This window comes from Perca fluviatilis, unplaced genomic scaffold, assembly GCF_010015445.1.
Source record: "Perca fluviatilis unplaced genomic scaffold, GENO_Pfluv_1.0 PFLUV_unplaced_scaf_1, whole genome shotgun sequence".
Lineage (NCBI taxonomy): Eukaryota > Metazoa > Chordata > Actinopteri > Perciformes > Percidae > Perca > Perca fluviatilis.
The window spans coordinates 175,047-197,668 of NW_024375502.1; the positions used below are offsets into that span (position 1 = coordinate 175,047).

Here is a 22,622-nt window from a genome sequence, read left to right on the forward strand (position 1 = left end):
TCTCTCTCTGGCTGTCTGCATCATTTTTTGGAAGGTGATTTTGCACTGTTCTATTTTTTACTTGTCTAAACGTAAATAACTAAACTTTTACTGTGTGGTCCTGTGGATTTTTAAAAATTATTATATATATTATTAATTTAAGGTGGATTAAGACGAGGAGATTTAGAAGAGTGTTGAGATACAGCTTCATTCTGTGGAAACCTACAACATTTTATAAATTAAATTTGTGCTTACTAATATACTATATACTGCATGTATGTGTATATATATATATATAATAAAGGCCCATTTATATTGTAAGTTATTGTTACTTTTACATTTTTCCTGTATAAATAATGAAAATGAAATGAAATATCTGAATGCAGGAATTTAGACGTCAGAAACTTTGTAGAGTGTCCTGATTAAGATTGGACACTACAAATAACATGTTATTGAATTCAGGGCTTAATTTGTTCCGATGTTGGATCCGGCACCACCTGTGTCACCAGGAAAAATGAATCACCTAAATGAAAAAAATAAACTACTGTTTGTGTAGTGTTCAATGTTGTTATCTGTCTTCTTAGTCTTTATTCCCCATTGAAGTTCCACAAAAATGTTGTGTTTGCATTTTCAATGCGGTTTGAGGTGAATTTTCAGGTTAAGACGGAGGGGGGAGAGGGAGGGAGGGAGGGAGAAAGAGGGGGGGAGGGAGGGAGGGAGGGAGGGGGGGCACTTCAACGGCGCGGCGCTGCACTTCTAGTGACACAAGTGCTTGTGCTGCTTGAGGTTGCTGTTATAGCCTCATTTCAGTCAAGGGAAAAATGTCAAAAAGACAACAAAGTTTGCTTAACTTGTTCAAATACTCTGGCCAGTCGGATCTCAAACAAGCCGATCAAGAATGTGGAGACCACGGTGGGTTTCTTGGTTAATTCTTGGAATAGCCTCCCCGTCTCCTTGAGATCGCTGTCCTCTTTATATGAGTTTAAACTCAAACTAAAGTTCTATCTCTTGGAGCGTGCATTTCTCTAAATTCTTATTTTTAATTATGTTTTTTGCTCTCTTAAAGAGCAATGTGCAGGTTGAATTCATAACTGAATTAATACTTAATGTTGTCTGAAGAGGTCTTTTAAAAACACATAAGTAGAAATTGCTATGTTACACAAACCCTAAAGCAGAAACTTTGATGAAAGGGTGCCCATTTTTAAGCTAGGCTCTGAAATAGCCTTTCCCGCTAGCAACGCGTCATATGACGTAGGCAGAGGTAAACAATAGGTTTCTTCTCACTCTACAGTGGTGAGAGAGAGAGAGCTATAGAGAAAGTTTATGTAAGTCATAATGGTAAATTATTGTGTTTGTGCTGGTTGCACAAAGTCCAGCCTGTCAGGAAATCGTGTACATAATTTTCCTTGTAGGAAAAGCAAGGTTTTACGTTTTTGGGTGCGTTTTGTGCAGGTGAAGTGAGCAGACTTCACTGCCGCATCTTTCACCACACACTCGGTCGTTTGTGGCGCTCATTTCACTCCGGAGAGTTATAGACCTGGAGATTTGTTGGAGTCTCGGATGGGATTTTGGAGTAAGGACCATGTGAGGCTTATTACCGATGCTGTTCCCTCGGTGCACTCGATGGAATCAAGTCCACCACCATCAAGGCTTTCACCTGAATCTGGCGCGGGCAGGACTGGTGGACCAAGTGCTAGCACTTGCAGAAATGCCATGCACCGAAAAAGAGCTCTTAGCAGAGTAAGTCTTACTTTTAATTCTTGTAACTCTTAATTTGGCTGATTTCGTAATGTTTTAGTCTACTAATTTCAGAATAAAGAAGTGATTTGAGCGTGTATGTATTGGGCAATCCACCATCTAACTAGTAACATACATGTTAGCTTGGCTATTGCATTAGCAAACATTTGGTAGCTGATGATTTGATGACAGGAGTAGCTAAAATTGCGTCTGAAATCATTCCCGCATCTGGATTAAAAATGCGCTGACTGCAAAATCCTAGCATCAGGGCTTCAGTATACAGAGAGAGGGAGAGACTGAGCTTTAGAACAGGTTTTCGTAATTGTCTGCCTTGAAATCAATGCAGTTTGCATTAAGCTAGCTGTGAGCTGTTGGCAGCTAGCTAGCCCAAACACCCCCGTTTCCCCCGCATTTTATTAAGCTAGCTGTGAGCTGTTGGCAGGCAGCTAGCCCAAACACCCGTTTCCCCGCATTTTATTAAGCTAGCTATGAGCTGTTGGCATGCAGCTAGCTAGCACAAACACCCCGTTTCCCCGCATTTTATTAAGCTAGCTGTGAGCTGTTGGCAGCTAGCTAGCCCAAACACCCCCGTTTCCCCCGCATTTTATTAAGCTAGCTATGAGCTGTTGGCATGCAGCTAGCTAGCACAAACACCCCCGTTTCCCCCGCATTTTATTAAGCTAGCTGTGAGCTGTTGGCAGGCAGCTAGCCCAAACACCCCCGTTTCCCCCGCATTTTATTAAGCTAGCTGTGAGCTGTTGGCAGGCAGCTAGCCCAAACACCCCCGTTTCCCCCGCATTTTATTAAGCTAGCTATGAGCTGTTGGCATGCAGCTAGCTAGCACAAACACCCCCGTTTCCCCCGCATTTTATTAAGCTAGCTATGAGCTGTTGGCATGCAGCTAGCTAGCACAAACACCCCCGTTTCCCCCGCATTTTATTAAGCTAGCTATGAGCTGTTGGCAGGCAGCTAGCTAGCACAAAACTCCAGTTTCCCCTGCATTTCATTTCAGACCATTCTCCCGCACGATTTTGTATCCCAGTAGGCTACTCTCTGGTAATTTACAAAGTCCAAAATGATATATTAATCAATATGCTGAAATCTCCTAGATTTTGCCACTAGAGGTTTTGACACGTCAGAGCTGCTTTGGTTTTATTTCTCTTTTTTTATTATTACTGATCCAGTTGGTAACTGAGCTTGTATCCTATTTTTGTGAGTGATTTTGAACCTCCGTGTTTTTCAGATTTTGGCAGAGCGTGCAGCCAGTAATGAAGGGATAGATGCACCTGACAGAGGGCTTCTCTCTACAGGATCCTGGGCCATTAGTGCTTCGTCGTGGGTCACAGTGCAACATCAGATGTCTGCAAAGCTCATCAGGTAGTGTAACTTGTATCTATCATTAGCTGTATATGACACATAAACATTTACAAATTACTTCTAATGGTAGGAAGAAGACATTTCATACTGGACTGTATTAGGTTGTATGTGTTGTGACCACTGACTATGTGATGTTGTGCAACTCTTTTATTATTTTTTTTTTTTTCGCCTAGCAGTTTTCCTTGGACTAGGGTGGCCCCTAAATCATGGCTGCAGCTGTCGCTGTGGTCCTGCTATGCACGTCCTGCTACACCATGAACTACTGCAACTACTATTTATACTCGTAGTTCAATTATCTTTATTGTGACTATTATTGCCACTGTTCATCACACCCCCAACCGGCACCGTCAGACACCGCCTACCAAGAGCCTGGGTCTGTCCCAGGTTTCTTCCTGAGAGGGAGGTTTTCCTCGCCACTGTCACACTGAATGCTTGCTCTTGGGGGAATTACTAGAATTGTTGGGTCCCTGTAAATTATAGTGTAACATCTCCAAATTATAGTGTAAATTAAACCTACTCTATTTGTAAAGTGTCTTGAGAGAACTCTTGTTATGATGTATTAAAGTTGACAAAGATGAGACTTTATTGATCTGGTGGTGAAATTCACAAGCTACCTGCAAAGTCAAACTAAAGTAATGCAAAGGTAGTGTAAAGCATTACAATTCAGAGACTGTAATATAACTAATTACTCTGAAATGACAACTAGTAATCTATAATGAACTACATTTTGGAAGTAACTTGCCCAACACTCCTAGTTGCTATCAATTAAATTATGAATACATTTTATACAACAAGACACTTTGTGATTGTGTTCATTTTGTGAAAAGAAAATATATTTATTGATTGCCTCCCTTCCTCTGGAAACTGCCTCCTGATTGCGGCCACAACACAAGCTGGTATCACCTTCCTGATCTCCCTGCCCAGAAACCCATATGTCTATCGGACCACCTGCCTGTAGGCTGTGTATCGGAATTGCCTAGAGAATGATAGGGGTGCAATGTTGATATTGATAATCCTGTTAACAGTCAATATGATCAAGAGTGATACTTATTTGATGTAACATTTTCAGTTATTCTATTCCATAAAGGTATGTATGCACATCAGAGTTTAAAAATCTGCTAATCCCTCAGCATCAATAATGCACATTAGATTAGATTATACTTTATAGTCATTGTGCAGAGTACAATACAAAGACAACAAAATGCAGTTTGCGTCCAACCAGAAGTGAAACAAAATCAAATATGTATAAGTGTAAGTAATGAACATGTACAGATATGTGCAATGTAGTAGGAGTAACATAGTAGTAAGAATATAGATATATATGCAGGGTATTAACAGAATATATTATAAGAAAAACGGAATAAATATGGATATGCAGTATGAACCATATAGACAGATATGTGCAGTGTGGTAACGTAAGAATAAGTGTAGTGTATGTGCAGGAGGAATAGTATGAAGAGCAGTAGAATATGGCTATATATAAGTAGTTACATTATGTACATTAATTATTTTTGATACAGTTTATTTGTTTAGAAAACTGACGACTATAATAGAAGTGTATAATAATATAACAGTGTTATAAATTAGTCTGGTCTAAACATCCTCTGGTCTGTTGGCTTGGAGAGGACCATACTCCTGCCTGAAGTTGAGGTATGCTACCTGCAGCGAGAACGGGTTGAGGCAGCAGGCATCAAAGCGGGGATGGAGCGTCAGGCAGGTAATGTCCGTGGCCGGGACTAAAGCCTCAACTAGTGCCCAGTAGGCATCCACCTCCAAACACACACACGCTGCCGTTTCGGCAAAGCCCACAATATCCACAGCACAGCACTAGCAACAAAACACAGTGCTAACAAAAAGCGGCCCTGCTTACATGGCGTCCTATGGACTCCACAGCTGGCAGCGCGTTAAAATCTTTGTTTGTAGAATATCACAAGAACAAAGAAAAACGTTGCTGGCTTAAATTAAGACAATCTACATGTATGTTTAATCTAAAACAAGGGGCGAAGAATGTTTGCTAAAGCAGATTTTTGTATAACACCAATGTACTAGCCTAGATGAACCAGAGTTAGCTACCATACTACACAGTAACTCACAAAGTCACTTGCCCTATTCGCCACTGGTTGCGACTCTACTTCTCTCTTCTGCCCATTGTTCCTCCCCCTGATCTCCCCCCTAATCTCCCCCTGACCTCTATCTCTTCTAGGAGGCTCATAATTATAGGCCTGTGGGCCATCATAGGCATGCTCGCCAACGTTGGAGAGCTCGGTTTCTTCATCCACGTCCATTGTAATTTGAGCATGAACTTGGTCACTTCCGGTCAGTGATAGATAGATGCGGAAGTTATTTTATTTTATTTATATAGTTATTTTGAAAATATAGTTGTTTATCATTAATATACACTATGCTGTATAGGGGTGTCCAACCTGCACATTGCTCTTTAAGGATGTTTTATTCTATTATCTTCTCTGACTCTTGTTATGTGAAGCACAGTGCTCAACTTCTGTTGTGTTTACTTATATATATATATATATATATATATATATATAGTATGATGGATAACTGCTGCTTGTGAAAACGATTGTTGCGGTGTATATATATTTTTTTTACATTTACATTTACATTTGCAGTGCAATGTTCTGAAATAAAATTAAACATTGCCCTGATGTACACACAGCGTTGTTTAGGTTTTTTTAGTCAGATAAGCTACTAGGCAGTGTAATTATTATTTTTTTGTTCCGTTACCTCCAACCCCCGTTTTTAGTCGCCGGATCCACCCCCCGCGATCCGAGACCTTTCACTTTACAAATTAGGCACTGATTGAATTTGAACACAGAGTTGCATCATAAAGAGGCGACACTAGTTCCTGTTGGAGGAGTGCCAGCTCATAGTGACCCAGTTCCATATTAGTTGGTTTAGTTAGAGAATAAAAGAGCTGAGTCATGTTGTCTCCACATCAGTCCTGTCAGTGAATAGAACGACCGACACTAACTGCTGCAGACAGATTTCTGATCTTCAACACAAGAGTCCTTAACACTTTCTCAGCAAATAAGAAGTGAAGTAGAAACATTATATTTAACATTACAGAGCCAGAAACTAACCCTGAAGAGACCAAAGACTAACTTGGCAGAAAAATCACAATTAGATTGTTTCCCCACATGGTTGAGCCCTAATGCCCAGATAACTAACGTGGAGAGAAAACTATGTACACGCAGGGACTTATGGAGGGGGCTTTTTACAAGTTTTTCTTCCTTTTTAAGGTTTTGTTCGCCTTTTTGGAATAATGTTTGACTTTCTTTCCGATATTTTAGCCCAAAGTCCACAGAGGCAGCCCGGTTGGTAACTTAAATTCATCAGAGCCAGCTGTAAATGACGATTGCATTTCATTGGACAATTCTGTTGTATAATGACAATAAAGCCGAACCTTGAACCTTGAACCTTTTATCAGAAACAGTAGAGTTGTGTTGTGTCTCACTTTACTCTGATGGAGACGACCGTTTGTTTTCTGACAGCAGGAGAAAGGAAATAAAGATCAGCTGTTTGATTCCAGTAAATCACCAACATGGAGATTTATCTTCAACACAAGAGTCGTCCAAACTTTCTCAGGAAATAAGAAGTGAAGTAGAAACTTTATATTTAACATTACAGAGCCAGAAACTAACCCTGAAGAGACCAAAGACTAACGTGTTGTTAAAGTATCAAACAGCAACTTACAGTTTCCTCAAACAGTCCAAAGAGTTGATGAAGAAGAGTTGATGAAGAAGAGGGTCGCTCTCCACCTGGAGAGAAATCTCTGACACAGGTGAGCTGTTTCCTGGAATGAGTCACAGCTCCACCTGTCAGGAAGCAGGCAGGAAGGGCTGCAACAGGAGCAGATTTTCACAATAAAATGATATTTGGACTAATGGAGCCAAGACTGAGAATCAATCTCACTTTTCTGTCCTGTCAGTGTTTGTTCTAGGTTTTGTAGAAGACTGAGGTCTGAATATTCAGTGGTGGGGAGTTTATGGTTTGTCTTTCAAGAAAAGGTTACGTTTGTCAATAAAAAAATATGCAATTTTGCATAATGTTGAACTGTTATTACTAAGTGTGTCTTAAATGTTATAAAAGCTAGATCAGCTGATAAACAAATAACACTCAGAAGGATTAAAGTAAATCTTAAAGCTAAAGAAGTCTGACTACAATCATAAAATCTGAGAAAAGTTTAGTTTTGATGATCACATTGACTTCACATTAATTCAGTTAGGTGGTACTCCCAAAACGGCTCCAATGGTAGAGAAACCCTGCCTGAGACGTTAAAAACAATGACATTAAAGACACTTCTCCTCCTCCACACATCACTACAACAGTAACAGAGGCATTTAGGTCACTACATTTTATTCTGAAAGGTCCCAGAGGAAACAGTAGAGTCCTGTTGTGTCTGACTTTACGCTGGTGGACGACGGTGTGTTTTTCTGAGAGAGGAGAAAGGCTCAGACCCCCATCTTCAAACTCAGCTTCATTTAGATCTCAACTACACAGCTGTAAAGTTTCCTGACTGCAGCCTCATGGTTGGGACAGCAGACAGACGTAGAAACACCTGGCAAAGGATTTAAAACCTCCTCTGTAGTAGTTCATGTTACAACATGGAGATTAATCTTCAACACAAGAGTCATCTAAACTTTCTCAGGAAATAAGAAGTGAAATAGAAACATTATATTTATATAATGTATATATTTATTTATTATATTTAACATTACAGAGCCAGAAACTAACCCTGAAGAGACCAAAGACTAACGAGTTGTTAAAGTATCAAACAGCAACTTCAAAACAGTCCAAAATGTGTAAAATCATGTGAGTTGTTTCCTGATGCGTCACAGCTCCACCTGTCAGGAAGCAGACTTTTCACAATAAGAGCTTTGTTTCTTCCAAAACAAAGTTTTCAGAAGTCTTCTGGTAGCTGTGCCAAGAGAAATCTCAATCATTCCCAATCTTACAGAGACGGAGAGTAGGTATATGTAAGGAGATAACATAGGCACAGGCTAATTACTGATCACTAACATGCTAGTTAACATTAGTAATAACACTAACATGCTAGTTAACATTAGTATACTGATCACTAACATGCTAGTTAACATTAGTAATTACTGATACTAACATGCTAGTTAACATTAGTAATTAAACCTAAACAGATAATGGAAGTCCAAACTGCCTGTGAGCTTCTCCTGTACTATCACGGTAACTCCTCTACTGTGTGACAGTAAGTCCTGTGGTTATGACCCAATCGTTAGCCTATTGTTATAAAAGCGTCTGCTCTGGAGCCATAACGTGAGCTACAAGGTAATGGAGCCTTTTATACATTGTCGTGGTTTCTTTAGAAATAAACAATAGACAGATAGAGTCACAACACAGCTGCAGTTATTAACCAATCAGCACTCTGATGATGACATCAGAGGGTTGAATGAGTGATGTCACAGTTCCATGAATGAAATGTAAAACAGACTTACACTTCCTCAGACCTGGTGTCAACCATCTGACTCCAGCAGGCTCCACACCCTGAAAGGAGGAGGGGGGCATTACATCACTCTCTCACACACAGCTTCATCTGATCTAATGTAGGGCTGGAATTTACTCATTTATATTCAGATTTGGGCTGTCAATCAATTACTATATGAAATTCAGTTTTCCAATCGGTCAAGCAATATTCAATTCAATTCAATTCAATTTTATTTATAGTATCAAATCATAACATAAGTTATCTCGAGAAACTTTACAGATAGAGTAGGTCTAGAGCACACTCTATAATGTTTCACATTATAATTAACATTTCAATATGTCATGGTCTACCGTATCAAATGCAGCACTGAGATCAAGTAATACTAAGACTGAAATTTTGCCACTATCTGTGTTTAAGTGGATGTCATTAAAGACTTTAACAAGAGCCGTCTCAGTGCTGTGGTGTGGTCGAAAACCTGACTGGAAGGCATCAAAACTGTTGTTTAGCGATAAGAAAAGGTTGAGTTGTTGAAAAAACACTTTTTCTATGATTTTACTTAAAATCACATGAACGTGTCATAAAAATTAGTTGATCAGTAGATAGTCATTGTTCATTGTTATTTTAACAGAGCATTAGTACAATGATCCTAGGCTGGGTGCACAGTGCGTGCACACTATGCTTGTTCACACACACACACAGGGACGCACAGCAGCACACACACACACACACACACACACACACAAACACACACACACACACACACACACACACACACACAGGGACACACTCAGGGACACACACAGGGACACACACACACACACACACACACACACAGGGACACACAAGGGACACAGCAGCACACACACACACACACACACACAGGGACACAGCAGCACACACACACACACACACACACAGGGACACAGCAGCACACACACACACACCCAGGGACACACACACACACACACACACACACACACACACACACACACAGGGGACACACACACACACACACACAGGGACACACAGCAGACACACACACACACACACACACACACACACACACACACACACACACCCAGGGAACACACACACACACACACACACACAGGGACACACACACACACACACACACACACACACACACACACACAACACACACACACACAGGGACACACACACACATGCAGAAGATTACTAATAATAATATTAGGGTGTAAATCCTCCATCATAACAGCAATGCTCCAAGGTCCAAACGCCTGGCTTTTAAAGGGAATGGGAGATGATCTCTGATTGGTTGATGAATGGGAGATGATCTCTGATTGGTTGATTGCATGTTACGCCCAGAACACCCCTCTGATTAATGAAGACACTAAGGACAACCCTTTAGGACCAGGCCCGGCACACAGACCCTTTTACTGCCGTCAGACTAGTAAAAGTGGATTTGACCGACCCTAAACACACCTGCACCAGGCCACCACCACGCGACCTCAGATGGTTAAAATAGGGACAGACAGAGTTCTACTGGACTTGACCTCCTTTTCCGTCTTCCTGTGAAATCGCTGCATTCTCTTCCCTCTGTCCTCCTGTCCTCCTGTAGGGCGCTGGAGAGGCAGCAGTTGGACAGACAGAGAGCAGAAGAAGAGGCTGCTGATGCCAGAGATGCTCTGCAGAAGGTCCTGGCTCTAGTTTACCCCCCTCATGTGTATTCAACAGCTAACTGTTTAACATCTCCACATCAGGACAGTGGAGGGACCATGGGTCAAACTCACAGCCCGCGGGCCCAATCCAAAAACATGGGGAAGGGTTTTTCAACTTGCAATTACACAACAACGACTTTGAGACTCAGAAATCCCCCCAGAACCAGAACCAGAACCAGAACCAGGACCAGAGATGGCATATTCAGGCTGAGAAAGAGCTTGTTGTGAGTCAGCTGGGTGGTAGCCTACTTAGAAAATGTAATCATTAGTTTTGCTTGATTTGCTAAATTGTAGGACAGCTTTGGAACTTTTTTCAACTTTCTGCTAAGATATATTATGGAAATATATATACGAAAATATGGAATGCCGTTTTATTCACAATTAAATAAATGAATAAATACATAAATACATGAATAAATAAATAAATATGCCTTTGAAATACATCATGAAATAAATAAATGAGGCAATAAATACATAATTAAATAAATTTAATTATTTCATGGTACTTTTATTTCATAAGTCCACATTTATTTATTTCACTCTCTATTTATTTCCAGTTCTTATATGCAAATCAGGGGGCGTGGCTATCTCTCACATTCAGAACAAGGTGAATGGGACTTCTTTGGCAGACCAACAACAGGACAATTTTAACAATTTTCGCCATCTTATTCATCACTAAATTCACTCTTGAGACACGTTTTCCAGAAATGAACTTTTTAGATTTTGAATATATATCTTGCGGCAGTCTTGTAAAATTGTTGCCGAATTGACAATTTGCTTCAAAGTTTTCGGAGTTGAGGAGCTCCATATAGTGACGGGACAGCCAGCTAGCGTCTGCCAGGGGCTGCTAGCTCGTCGCTCGGAGAACCCAATGTAAGCTGGAGGTCTCTCTCTCTCTCTCTCACTCTCTCACACACTCACACAAAAACACACACACACACACATATATTAGGAGTAGTATTCATAGACTATATACACACGGTATTATACATATGTGTGTCTGTGTGTGTCTCTAAGGTTGTGCTCAAACTACATTTCCCAATAAGCACCCTGTAGTTGGGCTGATCAACCTTTAAACATCTGCAGAATCTCATTAAGAAATAGTTTGGATCATAGACTGTAAATATTACTATTATATTCATTACATACAGTCTATGGTTTGGATGTTATTAAACGTAACACAAACACATCACAGGAACTTTTATGCTTTTATTGTGAAAAGAGACAGAAATCAAAACTAAACATGACACATTTTTACACTTTCATGATCACAGCTTCCATCTTTAAAGGACAGGAAAGTGGAAGAAGTTTACAATGTTCACCAGGAATCTGTTCAATCATTCTGAATTATTTTATACAAAGTTCATTCATTAGTTCATAACAATAACCTGAAGTATTTCTGTAAGTGTGATCCTGTACAGACTCAACTGATCAGCAGTGAGAAACAGGAGGAGACTCTCCGTCCTACCGAGGACACAGAGACACTGAGGAACCAGGAGAACAGAACCAGAACCCAGGATAGAGGAGTCTGAGTGAATGGACCACTGAGCAGGAGACAGATAATCTGTGGAGAGACGCTACAAGTCTCAGGGGACTGTTGGATCTCCTCCCACTGAGAATGATCATTCCAGTTCATTCAGACAGTGGAACAGGTTGATGCTTCTCTCTGCAGACGATTCTCACTGATCTTCTTCTTGATGTGCTCAACTGTTTCCTGATTTGGTCTCTGAGCTACTTCCTGTCTGTGTCCAGCAGACCTGGCAGAGACTCACAGATTGGTCTGCAAGGACAGACCAGGAGGCGGAGGAGGAACAAGTCTAGGTGTCCATTTTGGACTCCGTAAAGGCCTTGTTCACAGCACTCTGGTAGGAACTGTGTTGTTGATTTTTGTTTGTTCTGCTCACCAGCAGGTTGACTCAGAGGGGTGAGTGAATATCAGATGGACACTTGAAGAGCAGCCAGAGAGAAACTCCTGAACACTCAGATGGATGAGGCTGAAAAGACACCTTGTCCTGGTACAGTCCTCTCTCACTCTTTAAAGATCTGTGTGAACTTGCTCTAGGTACACTTCAAGGGCTACTGTGATATTGATGCCACACTCTGTCAGGTCCTGATTCATAGAAGATCAGGTTGCCTTTCTGCAGCTGCTCAAAAGCCAGTTTTCCCAGAGACTGGATCATCTTCCTGGTCTCTGGACTCCAGTGTGGATCTGTCTCAGTTCCTCCATCATACTTGATGTTCTTCACTTTGGACTGAACCACTAGGAAGTAGATGTACATCTCAGTCAGGGTCTTGGGCAGCTCTCCTCCCTCTCTGGTCTTCAACACATCCTCCAGAACTGTGGCAGTGATCCAGCAGAAGACTGGGATGTGACACATTATGTAGAGGCTTCGTGATGTCTTGATGTGGGAGATGATTCTGCTGGCCTGCTTTTTATCTGTAAATCTCTTCCTGAAGTACTCCTCCTTCTGGGCGTCAGTGAACGCTCTGACCTCTGTCACCATGTCAACACACCCAGGAGGGATCTGATTGGCTGCTGCAGGTCGTGTGGTTATCCAGAGGCGAGCAGAGGGAAGCAGATTCCCCCTGATGAGGTTTGTCAGCAGCACACCCACTGAGGTGGACTCTGTAACATCAGTCAGGATCTCAGTGGTGAGGAAGTCTAGAGGAAGTCGACACTCATCCAAACCATCAAAGATGAAGACAACCGGGAACTCTTCAAACCTGCAGATTCCTGCTTCTTTGGTTTCACTAAAGAAATAATCAACAAGTTCCACCAAGCTGTACCTTTTCTCTTTCAGCACATTCAGCTCTCTGAAGGTGAATGGAAATGTGAACTGGATGTCCTGGTTGGCTTTGTCTTCAGCCCAGTCCAGAGTGAACTTCTGTGTTAAGACTGTTTTCCCGATGCCAGCCACTCCCTTTGTCAGCACTGTTCTGATTGGTTCATCTCTTCCAGATGGGGCTTTAAAGATGTCTTCTCGTCTGATTGTTGTTTCTGGTCTGTTGGGTTTCCTGGATGCTGTTTCAATCTGTCTGACCTCATGTTCAGCATTGACCTCTGCAGTCCCTCCCTTTGTGATGTAGATCTCTGTGAACATCTGATTCAGAAGGTTTGGGTTTCCTGCTTTAGCAATCCCCTCAAACACACTCTGGAACTTCTTGTTTAGTTTAGATTTGAGTTTACGCTTACAAACTCCAGCTTGACTTCCTGAATGAATACAGAACAATGAAGATCAGTAAGTGATTTATAAAGAAACATGAACATACTTTGACCCATCTCTGGAGACAGTAGTAAACGTCCTATTAGTCCAGCTAGTTAAATATTTAGTGAAATCCTCTTACTGCGCTGCAGACGGTCAGCCAGTTCATCCTGCTTCATTCTCCTCAGGATGTACAGTGTGATCTTCAGAAATGCCTCTCTGCTGCTCCTCTGCTCTTCATCCTCATCCTCCGTCTGACTCTCTGAGCATTCTGGGTAATCTGGACTCAGAAGCTTCTGGATCTTCTTCAGCTCGTTCTTCACAAAAGTGATGATGTTCTCCTCCAGCAGCTGGAACAGAAGATTATATGGATCAAATCAAACTGAAGTCATGGAATCAAACATCAGATACATGCTGTATGGACTGACAATACTCTGGTCTAAAATGTGCAGCATGGAGATGATTGTGAACAGAATAGATGTAAAAGTAGTTTTTGTAAATGTACAGACCATAAATATGGATTCCAGGTGTGTTTGATGCTGCTGGGCAGACTGACCAATGGGAACCTCTGAGCTCTCCTGGCCCACTCTGTGGAGGAATCAGGAAGAATTAGCTCACATCATGTCTGTCCACACAGAGACAAACACAAGGTAAAGGTCCTGTGACTTAAAGTGTTGATAACAGCATTGAATCAGATGGTTTCCCCTGACATTAAAGTGTTGGTGGTACTGCTGACCCCATTGTGAATCAACAGAAAGAACTAAGAAGTAAACAAGGGCTACAACATCTTTGGCCTAAATAACTCCTACAGCAGCAGACTGGTATCATGAGGCCAGGAGGTCTGCAGCTTCTGTGGTCATGGAGCCAAACACTTTTTAGGTAGAATAAGTTTGGGGAGTCAACGGTGAAAAACCTTCAGTTGGCCTGAAAACCATCAGCCGACTCAGGAGGGGGAAGCAGAGCTTACCTGGACTGAGGATACTGTTGGATGGTGGTTCCCCTTTTTTTGCTTCCCCTTTTTGACTTCTGATCTGACATCCAACTGGCAAACCCACATCCAACATTTGGGGAGAATTTTGCATTTTGACCAATTTGGGTCAGGAGACGGGGGGAAACAATCTGGTCATGAAGCCACTCACTGAAACTTGGCCTTAACTTCCAGACTCAAATGGCAGAGGTCTTCTCATGGCATATAGTGTCCTGATCAAAAGCGCTTTTTACCACACCTCTTTTCTGGGGCAGGTGTGTTGGAAAAGACAAAGGTTACCAGCAATACTTGTTGAAGAAGTCCCAGTATTTGCATGCGTAATGGACAGTGTGCAGGACTTCTTCAACAAATAGTGTCCTGACCCAGGTGACACAAACACTTACCCAGGGTCTCTGGTTCTTCAGGGGGGGTGTGCAGATGAAATTACCCTGGAAGGGGCACTCTGAAGCGCATACATCCCAACCATCCCCCTGGTATTCCCAGTTGGAGAAGAACATTTGGGAAGAATTTTACCATTCATGATTTTTAGCCTACCCTATGGCTATGGGAGATTTAAAATGCTTTTTCATGGGGCTAAAACACCAGATAATTTTGGACCAAGTCACTGGACAGATTTCAGATGTGAGAATATAAATATATGTGAAGAAGAAAGATGCTAAAAATAAATTCCAAAACTTCTCTGGATACATAAAAGTTAAAACATGAATCAGCAATATTATAATATTAACAGCTTACCTCTTTCCAGCAGAGGAATGTTGACCTTTAAATTCAATATAGAGATCTTTTGACCGGTCACTCTTAAAGGACACACAGCTGGGTTCAGAGTCTGGTCTTTGATGGATCCTGTCACACAGAGAGAAAGACCAACAGGGATGGAAATTCACTTTTTTGTGTTCAGACACAAAAACTGCTGGAGATACAAGCAGTAACTTAAACAAGATTAACACAAAGAAGTTCAATAAACTATACAAAAAAACTGTTAAAAAGCTTAAACTCCAGATAAAAATCATAATAATCTGGTCCTGATAGAAAAACACATTTATTGAGGGTCACATGTTCAGTTAAAGTTTTCCTGCATAAAATATAATATTAATATTGATGTCTGTAGGCCTATTTATTAACAATTAAATGCCAATAATGATTTACTTTCAGTCCAAAACTCAATACAAATATATTTTCAAATCAGAATAAAAATATTAAAAAAAAATGTTTTTGTCTAAACAGAATATTTTGAGTGAGACAGGAAATTATTTTGCAAAATTATTCTCATTTCAGTCATCAACTGCAATATTTTTTTTCCACAAAAAGACAGAAATAAGAGTACCCTGTAGGGAAATTTTGACTTTCTTTTTTTTTTCAGTTTCGCCAGTGATGACCTTAAGGGTATGCCATAATGTCTTTGGGTTGGTAGAAGAATGGGTAATCTGCTGATGGAAATATACCGCCTTAGCCTTGCGCAGTTCAGCTTTTTAATTTGGCTAAAACACCAGATGATATTGGACCAAACCAGGTCCAATATGAAATTGAGATCTACAGTTGAAGACTGGTCTTACTGGACAGCTTTCAGATGTGAGAATATAAATATACAGTACAGGCCAAAGGTTTGGACACACCTTCTCATTCAATGCGTTTCCTTTTATTTTTTTATGACTATTTACATTGTAGATTCTCAGTGAAGGCATCAAAACTATGAATGAACACATATGGAATTATGTACTTAACAAAAAAGTGTGAAATAACTTCAAAGTAGCCACCCTTTGCTTTTTTTATTAATAAGGGAAAAACTTCCACTAATTAACCCTGACAAAGCACACCTGTGAAGGTAAAACCATTTCAGGTGACTACCTCATGAAGCTCATTGAGAGAACACCAAGGGTTTGCAGAGTTATCAAAAAAAGCAAAGGGTGGCTACTTTGAAGAATCTAAAATATAAGACATGTTTTCAGTTATTTCACACTTTTTTGTTAAGTACATAATTCCATATGTGTTCATTCATAGTTTTGATGCCTTCAGTGAGAATCTACAATGTAAATAGTCATGAAAATAAAAAGGAAACGCATTGAATGAGAAGGTGTGTCCAAACTTTTGGCCTGTACTGTATGTGAAGAAGAAAGATGCTGAAAACCTTTCCAAAACTTCTCTGGATACATAAAAGTTGAAACATGAATCACCAATATTATAATATTATTAACAGCTTACCTCTTTTCAGCAGAGGGTTGCTCTCCTTTAAAGTTAATATAGAAATCATATGACCGGTCACTCTTGAAGGACACACAACTGGGTTCAGGTTCAGGTTCAGGAGACTCTGGTCTCTGCTGCGTCCTGATAGAAAAACATTTATTGAGGGTCACATGTTCAGGTAAAGTCTTCCTGCAAAAAATATAATATTAATTTGAATATGTATATAGGCCTAATTATTAACAATAACATGCCAATAATGCTTTAAATTCTGTCCAAAACTCAATAAAAATATCTTTTGAAATCAGAATGAAAATATAAAAAAAATAACTGGAAATTATTTAGCAAAAATATTCTCATTTCAGTCATCAGCTACAATAATTCATTTCCACAAAAAAACGCTTATTTGAAGGAGTGTGCATGAGACTGACATGACCCAAAACAACCCAGACAAGACAACAATGAGACTCGTTCCAGTTTGCTGGATGTTCACAACTCACCTCAATCTTCTTCTTCTTAACATTTCAATTTCCCTTTCAATTTGCTCCTTCTGCCTTTCAAGTCTCTCCATCAATCCTCTCTCCTCCATTTCTACTCGCCTCTCCTTTACAGGTCTTTTTTTCAAGCTAGCGGTGACTCTTCATGGACACACAGCTGGGTTCAGGTTCAGGTCCAGGTTCAGCAGGGTCTGGTCTCTGATGGGTCCTGTTAGAAAGAGAGGAAGACCACTTTTTAATCTCCAGGAACAGAAGCTGCTGGAGAAACTAGAAGCTATCAAGCAGAAAATAAAGTCTGAAGCTCTTCACTGAATGATTTCTGCTCTCTGCTCATCCTGCTCTGTCATTCATTCTCTTTCTGGGAGAACAGGAACATTGGAAAGACTCCAGGACTAATGTCATCTTTCTGTCCTCTAATGGAGACAAGACTCCAGGACTAATGTCATCTTTCTGTCCTCTAATGGAGACAAGACTCCAGGACTAATGTCATCTTTCTGTCCTCTAATGGAGACAAGACTCCAGGACTAATGTCATCTTTCTGTCCTCTAATGGAGACAAGACTCCATTATGACAATCAGTCTCACCTTTCTGTCCTGTGTATCGAATGTAAAAACAGGATTTAAAGTGGAGCTTTTGCATGAGTCTTTAAGGAGAAACTCTGTTTTACAGACCTGTCCATTAAATCAACTATCCATTAGTCCATCAAATCCTTTGAGTGTTAGTCGACTGAGAATTTCTTTAATTAAAAGAGAGCAGATCTGGGCTCAGGTCCCTGATGTAAAAGCCTTCTTACTGCATTATATTCTATATATTTACATGTTTAAGTGTTACCTGCCTCCTGAGTTTTGTGTTCTCCTTCAAATAAATAAGGATGTTTTTAGGAGCCTAAATGCAGTTATTTATGTTTTGCTAATTGGAATACAACAATTTATTTTACCATTCTCACCTTCTCTCTCTGGCTCTCTGCATCATTTTTTGGAAGGTGATTTTGCACTGTTCTATGTTTTCCTTATGTAAACGTAAATAACTAAACTTTTACCGTGTGGTCCTGTGGATTTTTTTAATGTGGATTAAGACGAGGATATTTAGAAGAGCGTCGAGATACAGCTTCATTCTGTGGAAACCTACATTTTATAAATTAAATTTGTGCATACTAATATATATATATATATATATATATATATATATATATATATATATATATATATCACTTTATATACTTTATATATTATATAATAAATGGCCATTTATATTGTAACTTATTGTTACTTTAAAATTTTTCCTGTATAAATAACGAAAATGAAATATCTGAATGCAGGAATTTAGACATCAGAAGTTTTTTCTCTCCACTGTCGCACCAAATGATTGCTGAGAGTTTGGTCTACACCTAATCTATTTGTAGAGTGTCCTGATTAGGATTGGACACTATAAATAACATGGTATTGAATTTGAACACAGAGTTGCATCATAAAGAAGTGCCACTAGTTCCTGTTGGAGGAGTGCCAGCTAATAGTGATGCAGTTCCATATTAGTTGGTTTAGTTAGAGAATAAAAGAGCTGAGTCATGTTGTCTCCACATCAGTCCTGTCAGTGAACAGAACGACCGACACTAACTGCTGCAGACAGATTTCTGGTCTTCAACACAAGAGTCCTTAACACTTTCTCAGGAAATAAGAAGTGAAGTAGAAACATTATATTTAACATTACAGAGGCAGAAACTAACCCTGAAGAGACCAAAGACTAACGTGTTGTTAAAGAGGTGATATTATGCTCATTTTCAGGTTCATAATTGTATTTAGAGGTTGTACCAGAATAGGTTTACATGGTTTCATTTTCAAAAAACATCATATTTTTGTTGTACTGCACATTGCTGCAGCTCCTGTTTTACTCTATTTCAACAGAGACTGTTGAGCTCTCTGTTTTAGCTACAGAGTGAAGCATCTTACCGCTATCCCATCTTTGTTTGGAGTCACACATGCGCAGTACCTAGGTAAGGACAACTAGCCACTTAGATGCAGAGTAGGGCGGGCCCTGATAGCATGGTAGTGTGATCCAAAACAAACAGATCCGATCTAGCATCTATCTACCGGTAACCATGGCTTCAGCTCAGCCGTACATGTTCCAACCAGAGTCTGATCCCGAAACAGAACCCGAACCAGCTTCACAACCTAGACTGGAGCAAGATGTTTCAGAGTGGTAAGTTAATTAAGTATTTCAGTTTGAATTCTGCACCCTTTCTATCACAGTAACAACTTTATGTCCATTGACTGTCTGGAGGGTGACTAACGTTTTTTATTTTATATTTAGGTGTACTTGTGGAAATTGCTCGACAATGTCCACTGAAGTTGAAAACATCTGTTGCCAAGAAATACAAATGGTAATTATAATATATTAGAACGTATACAACAGTCATGCAAAGTGGATATGATGTTGACTAACCTTCCTCTGTTGTAAAATACTACAAAATGTGTTGTCATGTTTACTTTTACCGTTGTGTAAAATTGTATCATTTCACATCACCTCCTGGATGTAATTATTTGTAATCAATTATATTTCTATGATCTTTGACAACACCATTTGTTTTATACATACAAGGTTAACAAATAAATGTAGCTTCATCAATCAGTATCTCCATTTTGCAGTAATGTTGCCTCCTCAGGTAATATTTATTCTAAATGAGTTACTTATTTTTATTATTAGGTTGTTACACAAATGCAACAGGTTCCTGTCCCACCTACCTGCATGGTTTACCATCCAGACCTAGAGCCAACCTGTTTGAACCACTACACCCTGCGGAACATCTACACTATATACAGAGCAGACTATGGACCTTTGAGGTGTCGAACAGAAAAAGAGTAAGTTTTTAAAACATGTAATTAACTGTCCCATAAAATTATTTTACCAATAAACCAAAGACCTAATGAAGAAATCACAATTATAATGTCTTTATTTTCATCAAATGTTGAAACGCTTATATAAATAGAACAATCTTAATATACATAATAGGAAAAAAATACAGATATACACTATAAATAAGAGTGATGTTCACTATTGTCCAATCCTGTCCATACAGGCACCTTGCCTATCTTGGCTTGGTCAACTGGTGCTGGGGCTACTTGGGAAGGACTGTTAGGGTGGTAATCCCGTCGTGCGTTGTACGCCGGATACGCCTGCAGTTTCTTGATCCGGGTGCCTAGTATGTACGGTTCCGGCTGTCCCTTGAGCAAAGCGGGACAGATGGCGGGCAACCACCTCCTCCTTTGAGGGTCTCTCATGTTCCGATGCCAGGTCCTTGGGGATGGGGATCAGTTTCAGCACCTCAACAAATGGAGTTGGGTCCTCAAACACCTCCTCGAAAACCAGCCTCATAAGTTCTTCCACATATTCAGTGAATTAATGCATATAAGTAATCACTAGTTACTTACGAGGCGTTCTTCTCAGAGCGCCACCTTATTTCTACATATTTGGTTTTTTAGCCTTAACTATTTATTTGTTACGTTTACAATACTTGTATACACACACACACACACACACACACACACACACCCACACACACACACACACACACACACACACACACACACACACAAGTGTCACTATTTGTAATTACAAAAGATGTTTTTCTAAAGTTAACACTACTTGTAAATATTCAATGTGTCACTATTGATGTTACATTATTTGTTATATAGATAAAAGTAGTTTAAAACTTACTGTATGTAGGGTCTGTTTTACACAACAATTTTGATATTTTATATATATATAAGCCATTAGGCAGTAGCTGTGGTGTATAATGTTACTGAATGTATTCATTGTATTACCTGCAAAGCATGCCCATGAAAGGGAAAACCACATTCTTGGGTGTGAAGCGAAGGATCAAACTGTGGAAAGCCTCCAGGGATGATGTTTGGTAGTGGTGGCTCAGCTTCTCCACATCTTTGACAACCCTCTTATTGACCAGGATTTTTTCCACTTTGTAGAGCGCCATTGACCCTTAAATAAAATTAAAAAACATTTTATTAAAATTGCAGCCCATTAACACAGTAAAAACAGCAATAATATTTCATTATAACGGGCATTTGAGGTGAAGTTGTTTTTTGTTATTAATATTATAAGCAAAAAAGGTTTTGCATTTTAAATTTAATTCTTTTACTCACATTTTGTTTACATACCTGGTTGAAACCATTTACTTGGATCCCTTGACACTCGATCAGGATGTTGGCACTTCGGGAAAAGAGGGTTTTCATGCAAGTGCACGTTCTGGATGTGGTTGACCATCGACATCCACTTGGCTACCTTCTCTGGCCCTGATGTTGACGATGTTGCACTCCAGTAGACATGGCTTTTGATGCTACGCGCCCACTTCTTCAACACCCCGCAGTCCTTGTTTTGCGCAACTTTGTCAAGTTTCTTTGACAAACCTGGCAGAAAGTACATATGCAATAAATTTATATTCAGGACATTCTTTGACGAATAACTAAACACAAAGTATGTCAATGAGCCACACTGACATAAACAAGGATGAAGACGTACCTTTCTCAAAGTGCCACACATCATAGAAGTGGGTGATACTTCTGGATCTGTGGATGACGGTCGGTGACAATGTAGTCCACCACCAAACCGTTTGAATCCAGTAGATCCAGGCAGCATTTAAGGCCCTCCTTCTCCATGTGGTAACTACCACCTACTTCATTGCTCTGGTGGTGGGACAAAAATGCATAGATATAAATGTGAGACATTGAAAGCTATACAGAATCATCTTTCATCATGTCGCAAGGCAAAAAAAAAAAAATATGGGACCCACCTGAACAAGCTGAAGGTCGATAATGCGGTTACTGTCTAGGTGCATCAGTGTGTAGCTCCCATACTTTGCTGAGTGCCCTGAAGATTATATAACAAAGACCATGTCAATGCTTTGCAACTCAAATTGAATGTTTAAGTACCATGCTTTTAAGAACAGACTGTTGGGACTTTTGTCTTACCTGGGGAGTCAGCTCGCTTATCTCCACTGACTCCAATCTTTCCTCCATGCTGTAACTTTTGAAAAAGATGTTGCTGATCCGTCTTCCATTTGTGGATTATGGCTGGCTCCAGAAAACTCCTAGCATGCCTCCTGAAGGTGTCATACTGGAAAATCTGAAGATTCATGGCCTTGCATATCTGTGAAAACATGTAAAATTGGTACGTTTGTGAAAACAGTACAGTGATTGCCATTTCATATTAAATAGTTATAGCAATACCTTTTCCGCTGACAGGTGTAGGTTGCCGACCGGGGTACTTCCTACAACAGGCTGACTCTGCCACTGTCTTGAATAGTTGCAGTTTGGGCAGAGCTGTGTGAATGACACATACGTTCCCATTTTTCGCGGCAAAACATCACACTGCCTCTTGCATACAGGACAGCTTTGAAAAAGCTCCCCTTAGGCAACTTTCAAAAACAATGTACTTATCGTGAAAAAAAGAAAAAAAAAAAAAGAACACTGGCTCAGACAA

General features: G+C 40.1%; 1 protein-coding gene, 1 long non-coding RNA gene and 1 pseudogene across 2 annotated transcripts in view; 2 read left to right on the plus strand and 1 right to left on the minus strand.

Annotated features, from left to right (window-relative positions):
• The window catches only part of LOC120554981, a 211,745-nt pseudogene that overhangs the window by 174,734 nt on the left and 14,389 nt on the right, over positions 1-22,622 (plus strand).
• Positions 1-22,622, minus strand: part of LOC120554976 (NLR family CARD domain-containing protein 3-like) — a 77,872-nt gene that overhangs the window by 52,228 nt on the left and 3,022 nt on the right. The window contains exons 3-5 of the mRNA XM_039793823.1: positions 17,136-17,340; positions 16,657-16,779; positions 15,193-15,300 (exon numbers count right to left, since the gene is read on the minus strand). Coding sequence (XP_039649757.1) covers positions 15,193-15,300; positions 16,657-16,779; positions 17,136-17,224 — 320 coding nt within the window. The 5' untranslated portion in view covers positions 17,225-17,340. The remainder of the gene's footprint in view (positions 1-15,192; positions 15,301-16,656; positions 16,780-17,135; positions 17,341-22,622) is intronic.
• Positions 18,950-19,982, plus strand: LOC120555015. The gene is made up of 3 exons (XR_005638616.1): positions 18,950-19,328; positions 19,440-19,509; positions 19,833-19,982. It is a non-coding gene; the product is annotated as an uncharacterized LOC120555015 (long non-coding RNA).